This window comes from Meriones unguiculatus, chromosome 1 (genome assembly GCF_030254825.1).
Source record: "Meriones unguiculatus strain TT.TT164.6M chromosome 1, Bangor_MerUng_6.1, whole genome shotgun sequence".
In the NCBI taxonomy this organism is placed as follows: Eukaryota; Metazoa; Chordata; class Mammalia; order Rodentia; family Muridae; genus Meriones; species Meriones unguiculatus.
This window is the reverse complement of record NC_083349.1, coordinates 72,763,958-72,780,571: the sequence shown is the minus strand read 5'-3', so window position 1 is coordinate 72,780,571 and position 16,614 is coordinate 72,763,958. Positions and strand designations below refer to the sequence as shown.

Genomic DNA, 16,614 nt, shown 5'->3' with positions numbered 1-16,614 from the left:
AGATATAGAGTAATGAAATTTTAAAATTGCTCCATCACAGAAACCCAGTAAGCTTCTGTGGCGTCTATCAGGTATGCAGAGCCTTGGTGTTCACAGGCCCCTGGAGTCCTTTGGGCCACCTCGCGGCTAATGTTAATAACATCCAAATCCTACTGTTCAAATTGTGCCACCAGTTGGTCCCGTTATAGACTGACGCCTGCACAGCCGTTTGTTTTTACCCTGCCTTTAAAACACTTATTGGATACTGTGTGATGAATCGCTACCTCCTGGACGAACCAGGTGCTACATAGTTGCAAAGAGCCTTGTTGTCTGTGGGAAACGGACTGAACTTTCTGTTTGACTGAAATGTATAGACTCTGGCTATTAGGAATAAAGCTGCTATGAACGTGGCTGAGCAAATGTCCTTGTTATATGAGGGAACAATTTTGAGTATATACCCAGGAGTTGTATAGCTGAATCTTGAGGAAGCACTATTCCTAAAAGCACCAGATTGGATTAGAAGTGGGTCTTTCTACTTCAAATGATTTAATTAAGGAAAAATTCTTCACAGGTGTGCCCAGTCATTTGGGTTAATATCTAAATGTAAGTCAAGTTGACAACCAGGAACAGCCATCACTCACACACACACACACACACATTAGGCAACACATATTAATTCCTTAGTTGATAGAATTTGAGAAGTCCATATATATTTTCTACAGTTTTCCCTTGGGTTTGTGTGTGTCTTTTCTTGTCTTTCTTGTATGCATGTATGTATATATGTATGTGTGTGTATGTATGTATGTATGTATGTATATATCATCTCTATTAACTATCTACTTATCATCCATCTACCATCCATCCATCCATCCATCCACCTATCTATCTATCTATCTATCTATCTATCTATCTATCTATCTATAGTGCTAGAATAAGTAGGGTAGAAATACGCCTCTAGAATCTTGGAGTCTGGGTACATATATATTGCATGCTGGGTACATAATATATTTACCCAGTCTATAAAACAGAAATGGTGAAGCTGACCAACACCGCTGGGTAACATAACAGACCAACAGGGAGGCATGGAAAAATCCCCTGTTGTAACTAGAAAAGGTTAGCCTCTCTTCTGTAGGCTCTCTCTTCTCTTTGCTGATTCCTTCTTTTGCTACATTGAAGATTTTTAACTTCATGTAGCAACATGTACTAAGGACGGCAGTGACTTCCCGAGCTCCTGGAGACACTTTCAGCAGTCATGGTCTGTGGCTGTGTGCAGAGCTATCTGGTCTTTGTCCCATCTTGAGCTGACTTTTTGTGGGGTGAGGGATGAGCCTGCTTCCACCTTAGTAGATGCTCAGTTTTCCCAGCATCACATCAGGAGTCTCCCTTTTCTCTACCCATGCTTTTTGATACCTTTGTTAAAGGTTGGGTGGCCATAGCCATCTACCTGAGCGTTTTTATGACAGTACCGTACTGTTTTTGTTTGTATGGTTCTGTGGTATAATTTGAGGTCGGCATAAATGCAAACAACTGTATAAGACAGCAGAGTTTGTCCCTGGAGCTAGGTCCAGGATACGGACTTTCTGAAGGAATGTGCTGAGGGTGAGGCTGGGTCCTGGATGAAGGCCACATTGAGAAGGGCCCAGCAAGAACAGGAGATCAAATAGATTGTGGAGGAACAGAGGTTCTGAGAGACCACAGTAGGAGAAGCAAAACTATGGGAAAGCCCAGACATGTCTCGGTGTTCCCTCATGCCTGACATGCCTGACCAGAGAGTGATGGGAAAGTGGCTACTCCTAGCACCGCCATCACGGGGTTGCCTGGAGCTCTGTCTTACGTGGTGAGAATGGTGTTGAGAGCATTGGCAGGGGACAGGGTGGTTCTATAATTTAGGCAATATTCCCAAAGTCAAACACCACAAGTTTACAGTCAGTCATTTATGGCTTAACATGCACCCAAGAATTTAAGGTTTGATCATTCTCTCCAGAAGTTTCTTAGAAATGAGGACACACAGCATGCGTTGTTTTAGTGCTAGATTTTATTGCGGCTTGGGGTCACACGTCTGCAGCCTCCTAGCACGCAGAGAGTGTGAGCAGGACGTTCTCCCTCACAGTTTCCTGACTGCAGAAGTTGAACCTGAGGAGAGAAAACACACAGAGTCACCTCCTCCTCACGCAAGTGCAGAGCTGACACACCTGTCCCTGACCCAGCTCCACGCCTGCCCCAGCAGCCTGAGAGGGCACAGACTTCAGGATATCGGAGACTGAATCAGCTCAGCCTCCTAGTATGATCGTCAACAGCTAGAGGAGAGCTGTCAGGTAGCCACAGAAGACAAGAAGTGCTCATTTCCATATCATTCCAGTCTCTGTGACTGCGTGCAACTGACACTGGGAAGCAAAGACATTATAATAACGAACTTCAGCAGTGTACGGCTGGCATGTTTGGCTTTTAGGAAATTGCCATCAAACCACTCTCTAGAATGGGTGCCTCATTTTATGTGCCGTGGACAGTACCCAAGAGCTTAAGATTCCCCTTGTCTTCAAACATTTTTGGCATTGTCAATCTTTTTAAACTTAATCATTTAAATACATTCATGGTGGCATTCATCATTCTTTCAGTTTGTGCTTTTCTGAGTAATAGTATAACTTTTTCTGTCTACTTGTGATTCATATTTAAAATACCTTTCAGGTAGGCACAATTCAATGAAGTATTGATGCTAAAAACCAAGTGTGCTGACCTCTGTCTTTGTTTTTATTATTATTTGTTTGTTTTTGCTTTTTGAAACAGGGACTCACTGTGTAGCCCTGGATGGCCTGGAACTCACTTTTTAGACCAGTAGGTTTGAACCCACTGAGATCTGCCTGCCTCTGCTGCCCAGGTATGGGTAATAAAGGTGTGTGACACCACATCCAGCTGTGACCTGCCCCTTGATCTTGGTGTTTTGATCACTTTCACTTACTGTGCTTTTGGTTCTAGTTAGGTGTAAAACCACCAACTCTCTATGTGTTTTCTTTTGTTGTTGTTTTCTTTTTTCTTTGCCTCTTTATGTTCACTTAGAGATGTCAATTTTTTCATCTTATAACTCTGTTAATTTGTTTGCTCTAGTTCTTTATGCTTACAGTGCTTACTTTAGAATTGGTGACACACACACCTAACTTACTACATTACACACACAAACGGCAGCATGCCAGTTGGCTTGGGGCACAGGGCCTTCAATAGTGTCTTTTTCCCACCCTCTCCTTCTCAGATGCTGTATCCCTCGCTGTCCTCGCTCTACGCCCCACCACACTCCACCACCCAGGGTTGCGCACACACAACCACGCCTTCCCCTTCCACCCTCCCGGTACTCCATCAACGTGTGCCACCTTCCCCCGATCCTTCCTGAACTAATGGGGTGAGTATTGATAAGTACAATAATACCCTTATCTGTTATGCTAACATCCATACCAACTCAATTGGATGGTAATTCATTGGTCACTTTCTTCATTATAGGTTGTCTTGTCTTGCTGGTTGCACAGCTTGGACTATTTGAATTAATGTCAGGTACTGGATTTTTAACTTGTTGCTGCTGTTTACATCTTATTTAAGTGTGTTGTGGGATGTAGTTATCTTAAGCCATTTAAGACTTGCTAAATCTAGCAAGAAAGAGGACATTGTTAAATATTCCACCCAGTATCAATAAAGTGGCAGGCTTCTGTAATCTGCCTGGCGGAAACAGGCTCTAGTCTCACTCCCGGAGAGGAATGGGCACCCCTCTAGCCCTTCTATGTGCCTGACATGGCTGGTTTGCTCACACAAGCAAGGTCATCAGACTGTGCCAAATATCCAAGGGGACTTGCTAGAATCTATCATGTCTTTCTGCAGCCCTATCTTGTCTGGTTGGCTGTGTCACAAACTCAGGCTGCTCGGGATTCCAATTCTCAGCTCCATCTCCTAAATGCCGAGAGCCTATTCAAACCTGCCTCCACCACATCCTGGAGGGCCTCTTGGGGCCCTCAGCTTGTGGGGCGATTTTAAGGCCCCCCTGGCTTGTTTTTTGTATTTCGGGCTTCCCTGTGCACTGCTGCCTAAAGTTCTACATCTTGAAAACTGTTGCCCATGTATTGTCTGTGAACTTTTGGTGTCTGAGGGGCCTTGGGCTCCACCTCCTGTGAGAGCATTAGTCTCGCTCGCTGGTTTCAGAAGGATGACCGGGTGTTTGCTGGACTCTGCCTACCAATCACAGACACTGGGGCTGGCACTGGTGTCGCAAGCGTGTCTCTGCTCTATCCTGGCATCCCTCTGTGAACAGCCCTAACTCCATGGAAACTTGACCTTCTGGTCCTTAGGCTTTGCCAAAAAGACCAGTGACACAGAACAGTGTAATTCTGTTTGTTCCTTGATAACTTAACTAGTTCCTGACAACCTAGGTGGCCATGAATTTGGTAACCCCATGAAGCCTGGGGGATGGTGTGCCTGTGGGTCACACACATAGTCTAAGCCTATCTGCCAGGGGAAAGATTCTTCTCCCATTCCTGACATCCGACAGTCTCCTAACGACACCTTAGGTCATAGGAAGCAGTCCTGGCTGGGACGCGTGTGACCCCCTCTGAGGAGTGTGAACGCTTTAGTGTGAATAGACACATTTGACCCCTCGTATCTTCCACTCCTCAGTGCTTACACTCTGCCGTCGTTTCTTTCCACCGCGATCCTCGAAGCTCCCACTCGGGGTAGACTCGGGTTGATCACGTTGTTGTACCAGATAAACTTGACCCTCTGCAGGTCTCCAACGTCCACATCAGAGTCGAATTCATTGACGTGAGTGTTGCCTGATTTCAGAGAGCCCCTGAGAAGGTGTGAGGTCAACAAAAATGTATATGAACACACATAAATACACACAGAACCAACTGCACATGGATGTATAATGGAAGGAAATGTACATATATGTTTCTACACCAGTTCACTTCTGTTGAATCTCAGCTTCTTGATAAAACATTCGTCATCCAAATGTCTGAGGTAAATTCACATGTGAATTTGAGCAGGGTGGTAGCTTTCTCTATCAATAGCTCAGATTTATTTTAGTCGTCTTTTCTTTACCATGGAATCAGGTATGTCTTTGTCTCAATTTTCATAGTTGAATAAATAATGCTGTCATTATAAAATATTTTCTCTACTGTTCTGTAGGGAATAATTATTTACTCATTATAAATCAAGTGTCAGGCAACAAAATAAACATGAATGGTTTTCACAGAAAATATCAGAAAAAATTAAATATAATTTTGAAATTTATTAATGTGTAAGAGCTACAAGATTGCTTTTCTGCTATAGGTGAAAATATGCTACATATATACTAGAGAATGAATCAACAATGTACGTCAGACATTCATAGCAAGCTAAAATTTAAGAAGCACCGAGTGATATTTTACTCACTTGAAAATTTCATACTGTTTAGAGTTTCCTCCATTTCCAAACAAAGAAACCAGAATGTGTCCAGTGACCGACTGTCCAGACAGGGTGACAGCCACCTGGTACCGCCAACCTGTGTGGAAGCGACATTGCACACCATCAGCTTGGAGACCAGAGGCACTGACAGAGGTTAGCACGTGCCCAGCAAATGCGGGATTGGAATAGCCTCCCATGCTGTCGGCAGTCCTTCTGTAGAACGTCACAGTCGTTTTCTTCAGCGTGTGGGGTCAGGCCCCAGCAGGCCAGGACAACAGAGAACGTTTCCAGAGCTGATGGAGGAGGGTTTTGTTGTGCTCTGCTGTTTCTAGCAAGGGCCTAAGAAGCAATCTTGTTTACATTTGCAGCAGGGCTGCAGCTCAGCAGCTCAGCACCGATGGGCGTCATCAGGCTCTGGGCTTCACACCCAGTCCCATCCACCCCAAAAGGAGAACTACACTGAAAAAATTAATAAAAATAGAAACTCACGTGCAAAGTTGCTCTTATCACCAGTGTTCAGATAAAACTTCTGGTACAGTCCATTTGTTTTCCCGGGAAACCTGTCAGCGTAGTGGCCCATCTGGGGGCAGACGCCATGCGCACAGGGGAAGCACTTGTTCTGTAAGGTCAGGGGACAGTGACTGGGGCGTCCCCACTGCAATGGGCACCATTTCTTCCTACACGTTTTGTACTGAGCCAAAGCTCAGTGATGGTGATGGTGGACAGCGACAGGGTCCCGGGGAAAGCTAAAGGTGCCTCTCTCTCATTATCCACGGCTAAGCCTTCAATTCCATCCCTGCTTACATGAAAGTATAAAAGCCACCGTAGGATAACTGCCTTGTATTTATATTACCTTTGTCTCTGCAACTTACTTTGTTCTTAGACATTCACTAGAATGACTGGAATTTATTCCGGAAAGATCACATAAAAAAGAACAAGACATGAAATAAGCATCTGCCAGGCACACCAGGATCCACTCAGAGGGTGACAGCTCAGAATTCAGGCCCTTCTCCATCCCCTAGTGTCACTTGGCACGCTCACATCTCAGAATGTGAAGTTTCCAGTGTGGAGAGAAAATGATCCATTTGGATGAAGACTTAGCCAGGCAGCTGGCACACAAAGAACACAGGGGAAACTGCCCCCTCACCAGGGATTATGGGAAAGGGGATAGAGGCTAAGCACCCGTGTCAGGAGGACTGACAGCCCAGTCCCACTCTGGAGGGAAGGGTCCTCCCCAAGAGAGACACATGGAGGACTTCTCAGTGATATCAAATCAGGTATGGACATCCAGCAAGCTAAGGAAAGACTGTGTCGGCCAGGGAGAAATGCACTAGGCTTCCTATGGGTGTTTCCCAAGAGTCCAAAAGCCCCAGCCAAGTATGTCCTTCAGGGCTTTGGCCTGCATTCCAAAGGAACCAGGAAGCCATGGACCTAGGGGCCACAGCCATTTGCTCTGTGGAGCACACACTTGATTGAACCACCACCAGGATGGCAGTTGGGGTGGAAGGGGAGGAAGGGGTCCAAAGGCACAGGAACAAAACTGGGACATTTTCCTTACAAAGGTGCCGGGCATCTTACAAGGGAGCTTTTATGTCATTGAATCAGGCTCTTCACTGCGTGGAGCCTAAATACTTTTGGATCATTTGTTTGAAGGAAGATAAGGATAAAATCAAACCAAGAGGAGAGATCAGCTCTTACTGTACAGCAAAGTTACATGTGAACCAAATATGTGCCCCTCTCCCATACTTTGATTACTGTGCTGCTGCTGTTGTTGCTTTGAGCCAAGCACTTAACATGTGTCATGTGATTAACTGCTTCACTAAGGGCCTTGGGTCTGACATAACTTCATTTTAGATGAAGAAAGTCTTAGAGAAATCAAATACTTTGCCCAACATCATGTAGTCCCTGTTCTTAATAACTAAGGTATATCTCTCTGGTAATTGTGACTTACAGGGGATTTTGGTTACTTGAAATTTTCTTTTCTACATAGCAGTGGTAAAGTTTTTTTGTTAAAAAAGGCTATAGTGAAAAAAATAATTTTCTAAAACATAAGTCAATAGAAATATCATGTTCAAGACAATACTGAAGAAAGGATAAAAGTGTGAACAAACGTAAAAACTACTGATGAATCTGAGATTGTGAAGACACATGTCCATAATCCTATAGTTTAAAGGTCAGCACTTGCATACCACCCTCCTGCCCATCAGCATCCTGTAGACAGGGCTTCTCAGATTGCTCCAAACCAGCATTTTATGTGTGTGCTTAGGATTCCTTGCCCCACAACCAGTTTGAACATTTACTGGAGACAGAAATGTTCACTTCCAAACCCATTATCCGGATCCCTGTAATGCTTAAAGCTTTCTTTGCTACTGAAATGCATGTGCATGAGTTAATACTACAAATGCACAACTGTAAATGGTCAGCAAGTGACATCACCACAATGAGCCATATCTGTAACCAATAGTCGCAACAGTCCAGAGACAGAGCACAGCACCAACTGGGAGCATGGCAGGCATGCAGCTCTGGTTGGGTCTCCAGCGATGAGGGGAACAAAATGAAGCATGAGGGAACGCGGGCAGGTGGAAGCTACTTACTGCAGCAAACACATTGTAGGAGCTACAGGAGAAGCCCGCAAAGCCAGTCGGGTTGAGGATGCTGTCCGCGTAATACTTGTAGCTTCTCAAGTGGTTACAGGCAGCGAAGTCACGGGTTCCTGTGGAGTCAGTGGCAGATTCATGGCTCTATGTCACTAGTAAATGACTGCTCTAATTAGGGCAGCTCGCGGCGGCCACAGTGCAGGGTGGTTTAGGAAAGGTGTAGGATGTCAGACGTGATGAGTAAACACACTTCAGAATCATAATAGTCATTAAGCAAACAGAAAACAACCTGAGAAGAGAAATGCTGCTCCATACAGATACATGGTACGTAACATGTCCCCTGAGCGAGCCCCTCAGAGCTGGGACTGGAGAGCGAGGCCAGCAGCTGAAAGCACTGGCTGCTTCTGCAGAAGGCGCAGGTTCAGTGACCAGCACCCACGTGGCAGCTCACAACCATGTGGAAGTCCAGTTCCAGGGCACCTGAATTCTTCTGGCACCAGGCACTGCACACGTTATGCATGTAAATACATACAGACAAAATACAATCCAAACAAAATCTTTTTCAAAGAAAGGAAAAATTTGGGTTACAGATACAATTGCTGCCCCAAAGTTTCCTCACATTTGTTTGTCACAGGAATGATGTCTCAGGGACACAGAAGTCCTTTGTTTAAAACACAGCATGAGATCAGCACACTTCCAAGATGGCTAACAAGTTTAACAATGCGAACCGTGGACTGTCAGGGTGGGAATCTGTGTGCACGAGGGTTTTACCTTCCCAGATTCCATCGATGTCAACGATTTGGGAAAGAATATTCTTCTGGCATCCTGGCATTTCTACTCCTCCATTTGGGAAGAAGTCTAGGTGACCCACAGTTTGGCTCATTCCAAATCCTGAAGAGTTTTAAAAGTGATGGAGAGTTTCTATTACTGTTTGACCAAGGCTGTCTGAAGCATCCTCACACTGAGATTCAAACCCTCCAGGGGACAGGCTGGCAGCGCTCACCTAAGTTGGGGACCATGGGGGCAGCGTCTGTGTGAATTGCATCCACAAACTGAGCATCCGAGGGGTCCAGTCGTACCTCTTCAGGTGTACCCTGGAAGTAAGGCTCGGCGGGGTCCAACCCTGGAGCAGATAGGGGCATCATCAGTTATGTCAGTCAGATCACATCAGCGTGTGTGTGTGGAGAGAGGGGAAGTGCCCCCGACAGAAGGCTGTGCCCCTGCTGAGCATGTTGCTGCCAGCAGCCGTCCCTGCCAGGCCGCTGACCCCGGGAAGCACTGAACTAACTAACGTTCCCGGCCAAGGATTTCCACTGGGTTCTAATCTTCCAGAAGGCAGGGCTCTCTGGGACCGAGTCCACAGCTGGGTAGAGCAGCCTGGGGTAACCAATGGCAAACTACGGGAAAGAACGTTCTGAAGAATGCTTTCTCAATAAACAACAAAACTCCTGGCTGTTTCCATCCATCCAAATGCACCAACTTTTTCAAACTATGGAACATGAGAGTCACCAGGTCAGCACAGGAAGTGGGGTAGAGCAGAAGCTGTTGGCCTCGATGTAGCCACGCTCAGGCCAGGACAGCAGCATTCCTTGGCGGCTTACCTGAGCCTGTGGCCCTGGCTAACGCAGCTAGCCTACAGTTTGCAAACGCTATCTTTCACCTGATTAGTCTGCCCCAGAGCAGGAAGCCCCAGGCAGCCTGAGCGGCAGCCTCCTCCCCAGCAGGGGGTTGTAGCTGATGAGGCTCACATCTGTTACCCGCTGGAATTAAGACGAATTCAACTGGTTATGTGCAAACTCCATGGGTTAGGGTCTGCCACTATTAATGCTATCTGCTGAGGAAACTTGAATTCTGTGAGTATCTGCAGGTGGGAGGCAGGCAGTGTTTTGGGGAGGTCCTGACTCATGCTTCCGTTACACGCAACATAGTTACATATTAAACAATGTGGTGAACACCAGACACTGACAGCGAGGAAACCTGGCAACAGGTCTCACTGCTCTAAGCTCCATCACCAGGCACAGCTCAGAGAAGACCAAGCAGTGCTTTGTCCTATGTCCCGCGGTGGCGCCCGTGGTGGTGCCCGCGGTGGCGCCCGAGGTGGTGCCCGTGGTGGCCCACGGTGGCGCCCGTGGAGGGTGCAATGTAACCATCGAGTGCTTGCTGTGGAACTGACCTGTGATTCTCCCGATGGCCCCGAACGTCCTCTTCCCGGCCTCCCCGGCGATGTGGGAGCCCAGGCTGTGGCCGATGAGGTGGACGTTGTTGAGTGAGTATCCGAGCTGAGACTGTTGGAAATGACATGAAGGAAAGAGTCACTAAAATGTTTTCAAGTCACGCAAAATGCCAGATGGCCAAAAGGTGGCCTCCAAAGCTTGGTTTCTAAGAGGACATGCCCCTGCTTCAGGACACCCCTGCGATTAAGAAATGGAAATGAGTTCAGCTGTGTAGAATCCTGGTGTGAGAGAAATCCCCCAGAGGACATGCTCGTCAGAATCGGAGATGGTGAAGCAAGAATTTGGATCAGGGGTCCACGGGGCAATTAATCAAGCACGTCTGAGCCTGGTGTGTTTTAAGGCTTTCAGTGTCCCAGTCAGACTAGCTGCCCCCGTGCTTCTGTTAACGAAATCAAGGAAAGCTGGGAGACGGCAGAGGCAGTGAAGCGCAGGGACCCAAATTAGGACCGCTGACACCATGTGAGAGACCATGCTGCAGTCCCCATGCTGGAGAGGCAGGGCAGGCAGGACGCGAACCCAGTCCCGCCCCTGTGGCAGGACTGGTGGGCTCCAGGAGTTGGAGACTCATCTCAGAAAGCAGACAGCATAGCAGTGCAGGAAGACACTCCACACACATGTGCAGAGCATGTTTGCACACCCACATGAGCACATGCACCCACACACACAAAACAAAACAGAAGAAGTGTAAGCATATCGTCTGGCACACCAGACGATAATTAAGGGCGAAGTCACAGTGAGCGCTGACACGTGGCTGCTGAGCCTCAGCTGCTGAGCGCTGCCGAGAGCAGCCCCAGGGGCCATGCCCACAACTGAAGCAAACACAAGTCCAGCAGAACTCAAATGTCACCTGCCTGGCTGCTTAAGTTCACTTAACTAAAAATAAAAACTAGTCATTGAATTATGTAGATTGTTGATGAGGTTGGGGGAATTAGTATCCTAGTTAAATCTGTCCTTGTTGATTATTATACGTACAGATTTTGTTTAGGAAGGAGCATGCAAACACCAGTGTCTGGGGCCTGTGTGGAACACAGAATGATTTACCTGGAGAGTGTTAGCCAAGTATGCCACTTCCGCCCCCACAACTCGGACATTCTGGGTGGCCTGCGAGTACGTCGTTCGGGAGCCTCCTTTCCAGTCCACACAGATGCAGTTCACACTCTCCACCTTGAACATGTTCTGTGCGGAGGAGACACTGCAGTGAGCCCCTTCTCGTGCTCACTGCTGGTTAACACGCCGAGTGTCTGGACTAGCCTCTCCTCGGCTGCGAGGCAGCTGCGGTGTTAGCCCCATGGCTGTGGCCAGAACCCAGTCTCTTCTGAGCCTGTGGTCCTTCCTGAGCCTAACGCCGGCTCAGACCGAGGTGCGGCCACGATGGGGTTCCTGACAAGTGTAGACATTTGATTCGAGAAAACACTGGAGACATCACAGGGACAGTAAAGGGTCCGTGCTTAACCGAAGTGCTGCCAGGCTGCAGAGCTCACACGCAGGCTCAGGCAGGCCCAGGCTGCAGTGTGCTGCCCAGCCCTTGTCCTCCTTACTGAGGATAAGGAGGTCCCGCTGTCTCTGCCACCTCCCTAGGAGAGCGCCACACTCACCTTGCATATGTTGGCCAGCCAGTTCTCCTCTCCCTTATCAGTGAATCCGTGGATGATGATTCGGGTCTTTCTGTTGGTTTTGAAATTGGAGCTTCTGATGCTTGATACATCTGCAGTGATTTGCTGTTTGGGGTGGGAAAGTGTTTGGGGTCAGGTTTCTTCTGGCAGCTTCTGGGACCGTTTATGTGTGGGCAGAGATGGTAGGTAGGAATCTTGAAACCCACAAAGGGAGCTGTTCACAGTCATCCCCAAGCTGCTGCTGTAGCTTTGACTCAGACATCATGTTACTCCGTGTCACTCAGATGTCCGTGGGCATACATGTGTCTGTCTACGCAGGTTCATAATCAGCCCAACGTAGGAGACATGTGATATTCTAATTTTCCTCCAGGCCTAGGGTGTTATTGCTCAATAAATCCAGTGTAGGTTGAAGATATTGTAAGTGGGTTTTGTTTTATTTTGGGCAGGGTCTCATGTAGAGCAAATGGCTTCAACTCACTAAACAGCTGAGGATGGCCTTGAACTCCTGAACCAACGTCTACCTTTGCAGCGCTCAGATTAAAGGCGCTACCATCCCTGGCTGGAAAGCACTGTAACTTGGAAATGTATCGTCAATACCTAACCTAGTTTCTATCATCACTTCACAGGACTGGCAGTTGCTCACCTTCATGGTTAATGCAAAGCGAGAAGCCACGGTTCCCGCTGCTCCTTCCTGGGGCTACAGCTCGGATGGTGCCAGTGCAGAAGCTTCTACTGAAAGCATCACTTTCCAACCAAATCCTCTTAAGTGGAACCATAGTAGGCAGATTCCCTATGTGCATGTCTTAGGGGCTCTTATTTAAAGTACACAAATATAATATAACATAGCCTTTATTACGATATGCACCACTATGCATAAATATGTATAATTACTGTATGTGTTATAACATTTTATACGGCACGCTGAAGAGAGGACACAGACAAGAATTGAATAGCCCCTTATACATAAGCTTTTGAAGAGTCATTACCGTGACTGCTCGAGAAGTCAAAAGATACAAATTCCATTGTATTCTCCTCACCACGCTTGACTGTTCCTGACAATTACACATGTAGGTGAAACTCCGTGCTGAAGGCAACAGCTGTTCCTACCTGGTAGTTGTTGGGGTTCTCATTGGTGTACAGCAGAAAGCGGGTGTTGATCTGCTTTGGGCTCCAGGGCAGCCCCGTCAGGGGTCTATTGAGGGTCCCTGACCACGGGGCGTCGTCGCTGAAGCAGCCGAGCCTGTCGTAGCAGACCTCTCTTCCTGAAACCACGCACAGGTGCGCAGAGGTGTTACCTCAACTTTTCCTGTCGGCTGGAGCCTCCGGGCACACAGGCTGTTCCCCTGACTTGACAGCACCCTGCGTCCCAGCTCGCTGGCAGGCGAGGACTCCAGCTCCCGGCCCAGGGGTTTTCTGTGGCCTACATACGGGGTGTCCTGTCTGTGGAGGCTCTTGGCAGCTACCTTTCATCTTTACATGTCCGGTGGAGAATTCTAAGTTTTATGCAAGGGCCACACTTTGTGTCCTCACCTTGGCTGAAGACGCAGGTGTCGGAACTGTGTTTGGGGACCATGGCTAAAGCCATGCTCCGGGGCTCTTACTCTCACGTTAAACTCAGGTTGTTTCTAGAATTCCTCAGTCTTACGTTGGCCTTAGCTAAGTCCTCATCCTCATCCTGCTTGCACGCGGCTGCCATGGCCTTCTGGGGAGAGCCATACACGCAGCCACCCTTTCCCATCCACGCATCTCTCTTACCGGCTCCCACTCCCAGAAGCACTGCCAGTGTCCACAGCAGCAGCATCTGCACAGAGGTGGAGACATGGCTGAGTCTAGCGGACCATGGACTGCCACAGTCCACGCTCGCTCAGACTTCGGGGGAGACGGGTGCAAGCTAACAGATCAGTCTCCAAGTGGCGTTCCTGACTCACCATGGCGGATCCGTCAGCTTCCACGGACAACGAGGGAGTGCTGACACGTCCTTTTATAGCAGAGCCTCAGCTTTCCGGCAGTGTCACGGAAAAGCGGCTTCAAGGACATATTTCTAATTTTAATCTCAGATAAGCGCAGTTTGATAGAGCAGGTTGTGTTCCAAGGTGTTGGTGGGAAAGCGAGAAAGTGCTAGATACGGAACGTTCTCGACCGGCATGCCCGGGAGCTGCTCAGAGGAACCATCTTCTCTCTGCCCCTGAGAACAGTCCTTATGCATGTGTCTCTCCTCAGCTCATCCGTGTGCCTGAGGGCGTCCACACAGCCAGACCCTGCCCGTTTGACAACAGCTGTCTTGAAGACCAGCTCTACCAGCCACACAGCAACAAGGAATCTGATTGCCCCTTGCACACAGTGACACAGAAGAAAGCTTTGGGAGCATGTAGAGAATATGAAGGGGGGGTGCTTTATGTTACAAGTCCACACACGAGTAAATTAACAGCTGGGCACATGCGCTGTGCACACCATGACGCCAGCACAGGGTGTCTTGATTTAGGAAGATTGTGAGTTCCATGCTAGCCTGATCTCTCTCTCTCTCTCTTACACACACACACACCAAAACCCTAGGAGGCTCAGGGGAGAAGGTCCTGTTGTGCAAATTTGAGAACATGAGTTTGATCCCTTGAAGCTACATGGCAGAAGGAGAGAGCCAATTGCAAAAGCTCTCTCCTGACCTCACGTATACACCATGGCTCCCCACATTAATAATAGACATAAAATTAAAAAGAGGAAGAAGAAAATGAGGAGAGAGAGAGGTTCAGGGGACTCCACCATCAGATGAAATTATGAATAAAATGGAAAAATTTTTAACTTTAAATAAAATTCACCTTGCACAAATAAAGTCTGTGACTTTGTTCTGAAAGCAGTGTTCCACAACTGCAGTGGGTTGGTGTGACAGTGGTTTAAAGTTATAGCAGGAAGCATAGTTTTAAGGACTGGAATTTAGAGAGAATCATACAGAACCGGTACGTATATAGATCAAAAAGAGTCAAGTAATAAACAAACAAAGAGTCTGACAAACAAGAATAGAATAACAAGATTGCCTACGAGCCATAAGCTCTTGGTCTTGGGTGCAGCTCTGTGGCGAAAGTTGCCTAGCATGCTCAGGGCCTGGACTCAACCCCAACACTGCACAGGAGACAGAAGTAGATCTGAGAGAGGGAAGGGGGAGGGGAAAGGAGAAAAGGGGCACGGGGACAAGGGGTAGACTAAAAGGGGAGGAAGAAGAGCTGAAATGCTGTACCCCTGTTTTGTTTACTCCTGGCCGTGCTGTGCTAAGCTACAGCATTCATCCCATATTAAAGCCATTTACACTCTGCTTGCCAGGTGATCAGCACATTTCTGAACCGCTTCTAGGCCGTGTGTCCCACAGCTTAGGGACCCTTATTTTGTTCAACTACTGAATTAGGGTTCAACATCACCTAATTTTGAAATACATTGTCAGTGGAGAACTAGTCTGTAAACTGAAGTGGTTTCATACTTTAGAATGCTCCAGGAAAAAAAAAAATCAGTTTCTCTAATCTAGCAGCTGCAGTGGTAAGCTGCTGTGTGCATGATGGGAAGAGAGGAGCAAGAGTTCATGACTACGCAGGCTCCTATGCCCCAGGCCAGCCCCAGACTCACTCTGTAGCCCAGTATCACAACCTTGAGGTTTTGATCCTCACGTCTCCACCTCCCAAACTCTGAGACTTCAGACACGCACCAGCACACCAGTTCACACTGCTGGAGATCACAGTGGTCCACCCAAGCTAGACGCATACTCTGCCAGCCGAGCGCCCCTGCCCCCAGGACCACATCTGTCTCTAACCCCCATGTTCCGGTGAAAACTCTGGGCCAACTGTGTCAGCTCAGGGAGGAAAGAGCCGCGCTGGGTCACCCCCTCCCCACACTTGTTTGATTCCTTTCCTACAACCTCCTAAATTATGAAAATATATATTTGTTTAAGTCTTGACCCCAAAATTGTGGAGTTAAACAATTATTTTACTTCAATTCCTGACAAAAACTGTTGCTTTGTAGACAGCTTGGGGCTATTTATACCTCAAGGGTTAGTGATAATCAGCCCCTTTGGCCTGGTCTCCTCCAGTGGTGGCATCTGGAGGACACTCCTCGGGGCAAATGGGACTAGCACCACCACAAATGCACCAGCCTCTGAAGTTCTTCCTCACGTCTCCAGATCACAGGTGTGGAGGTCAGCCTTGAGCAGCATGGACATGGAGCTGCCACCTACTCCCACTGGAAAGAACAATTCCACGTCAGCAAGCTTAGAGAACATCTCACAGGCACTCAACTTTGACCCAGAAACCTTGGATGGTCTGTAACAAAAACACAAGGCTGGAAGGTTCTAGTCAAATAGCTCTGTTTGCAGAGGCGGTAAATCTTCCCTTAGGCAGCACCCTGATTCTGGCAGCTCTGTGACACCGTACTTCAGGTGAGGAGAGAAAGGCCTCAGGACACCTGTGTGGCCCGATAACCAGCACAGGGGCCACACTCACCCAGCCTTCTGAGCGCCCGCCCTAGCTCCCCTATCTAGCTCTGCCATGGCCAAGGCTGCTCGTGGGAAGGAAGGCATGCTGGCCGCAGGTTACAAGGAAAGCTCTGTGGCTCCAGGGGGTGGGCAGGATTTTGAAGCTTACCTAACAACCCTCCTGCCAAATGTGAGGTTCTAGTTGCCCAGAAAGTGAGTGAAATAATAGCCAACGCCTCCCTGCTGTTACAAGCACACCTTAAAGCACAGCATTGCTGGGTTTCCACAGCTTGTCAGCTTCGCTCTAATTCAGCATCAAATCT

The 16,614-nt window shown here is 47.9% G+C and overlaps 1 protein-coding gene across 1 annotated transcript; it reads right to left on the bottom strand.

The window, feature by feature from the left end:
• Positions 1-1,996: 1,996 nt before the first annotated feature.
• Positions 1,997-13,791, bottom strand: LOC110549815 (pancreatic triacylglycerol lipase). Its single transcript, XM_021639204.2, has 13 exons — positions 13,770-13,791; positions 13,597-13,642; positions 12,949-13,103; positions 11,824-11,946; positions 11,270-11,404; positions 10,168-10,279; positions 8,998-9,117; positions 8,766-8,885; positions 7,992-8,110; positions 5,887-6,016; positions 5,386-5,494; positions 4,637-4,801; positions 1,997-2,112 (listed from the first exon to the last, which is right to left on the bottom strand). Exons 1-13 carry the CDS (start codon positions 13,770-13,772, stop codon positions 2,049-2,051), a joined length of 1,401 nt encoding a protein of 466 aa, XP_021494879.2. The 5' UTR covers positions 13,773-13,791; the 3' UTR covers positions 1,997-2,048.
• Positions 13,792-16,614: the final 2,823 nt, after the last annotated feature.

Bases quoted from the DNA above. Each gene is read 5' to 3' on its own strand.
- LOC110549815 (XM_021639204.2), bottom strand. The intron at 10,280-11,269 runs GTAAATCATTCT...CATTTCCAACAG, and splicing joins ACTTGGCTAACACTCTCCAG to TCTCAGCTCGGATACTCACT. The intron at 8,111-8,765 runs GTAAAACCCTCG...CTGACTCCACAG, and splicing joins CATCGATGGAATCTGGGAAG to GAACCCGTGACTTCGCTGCC.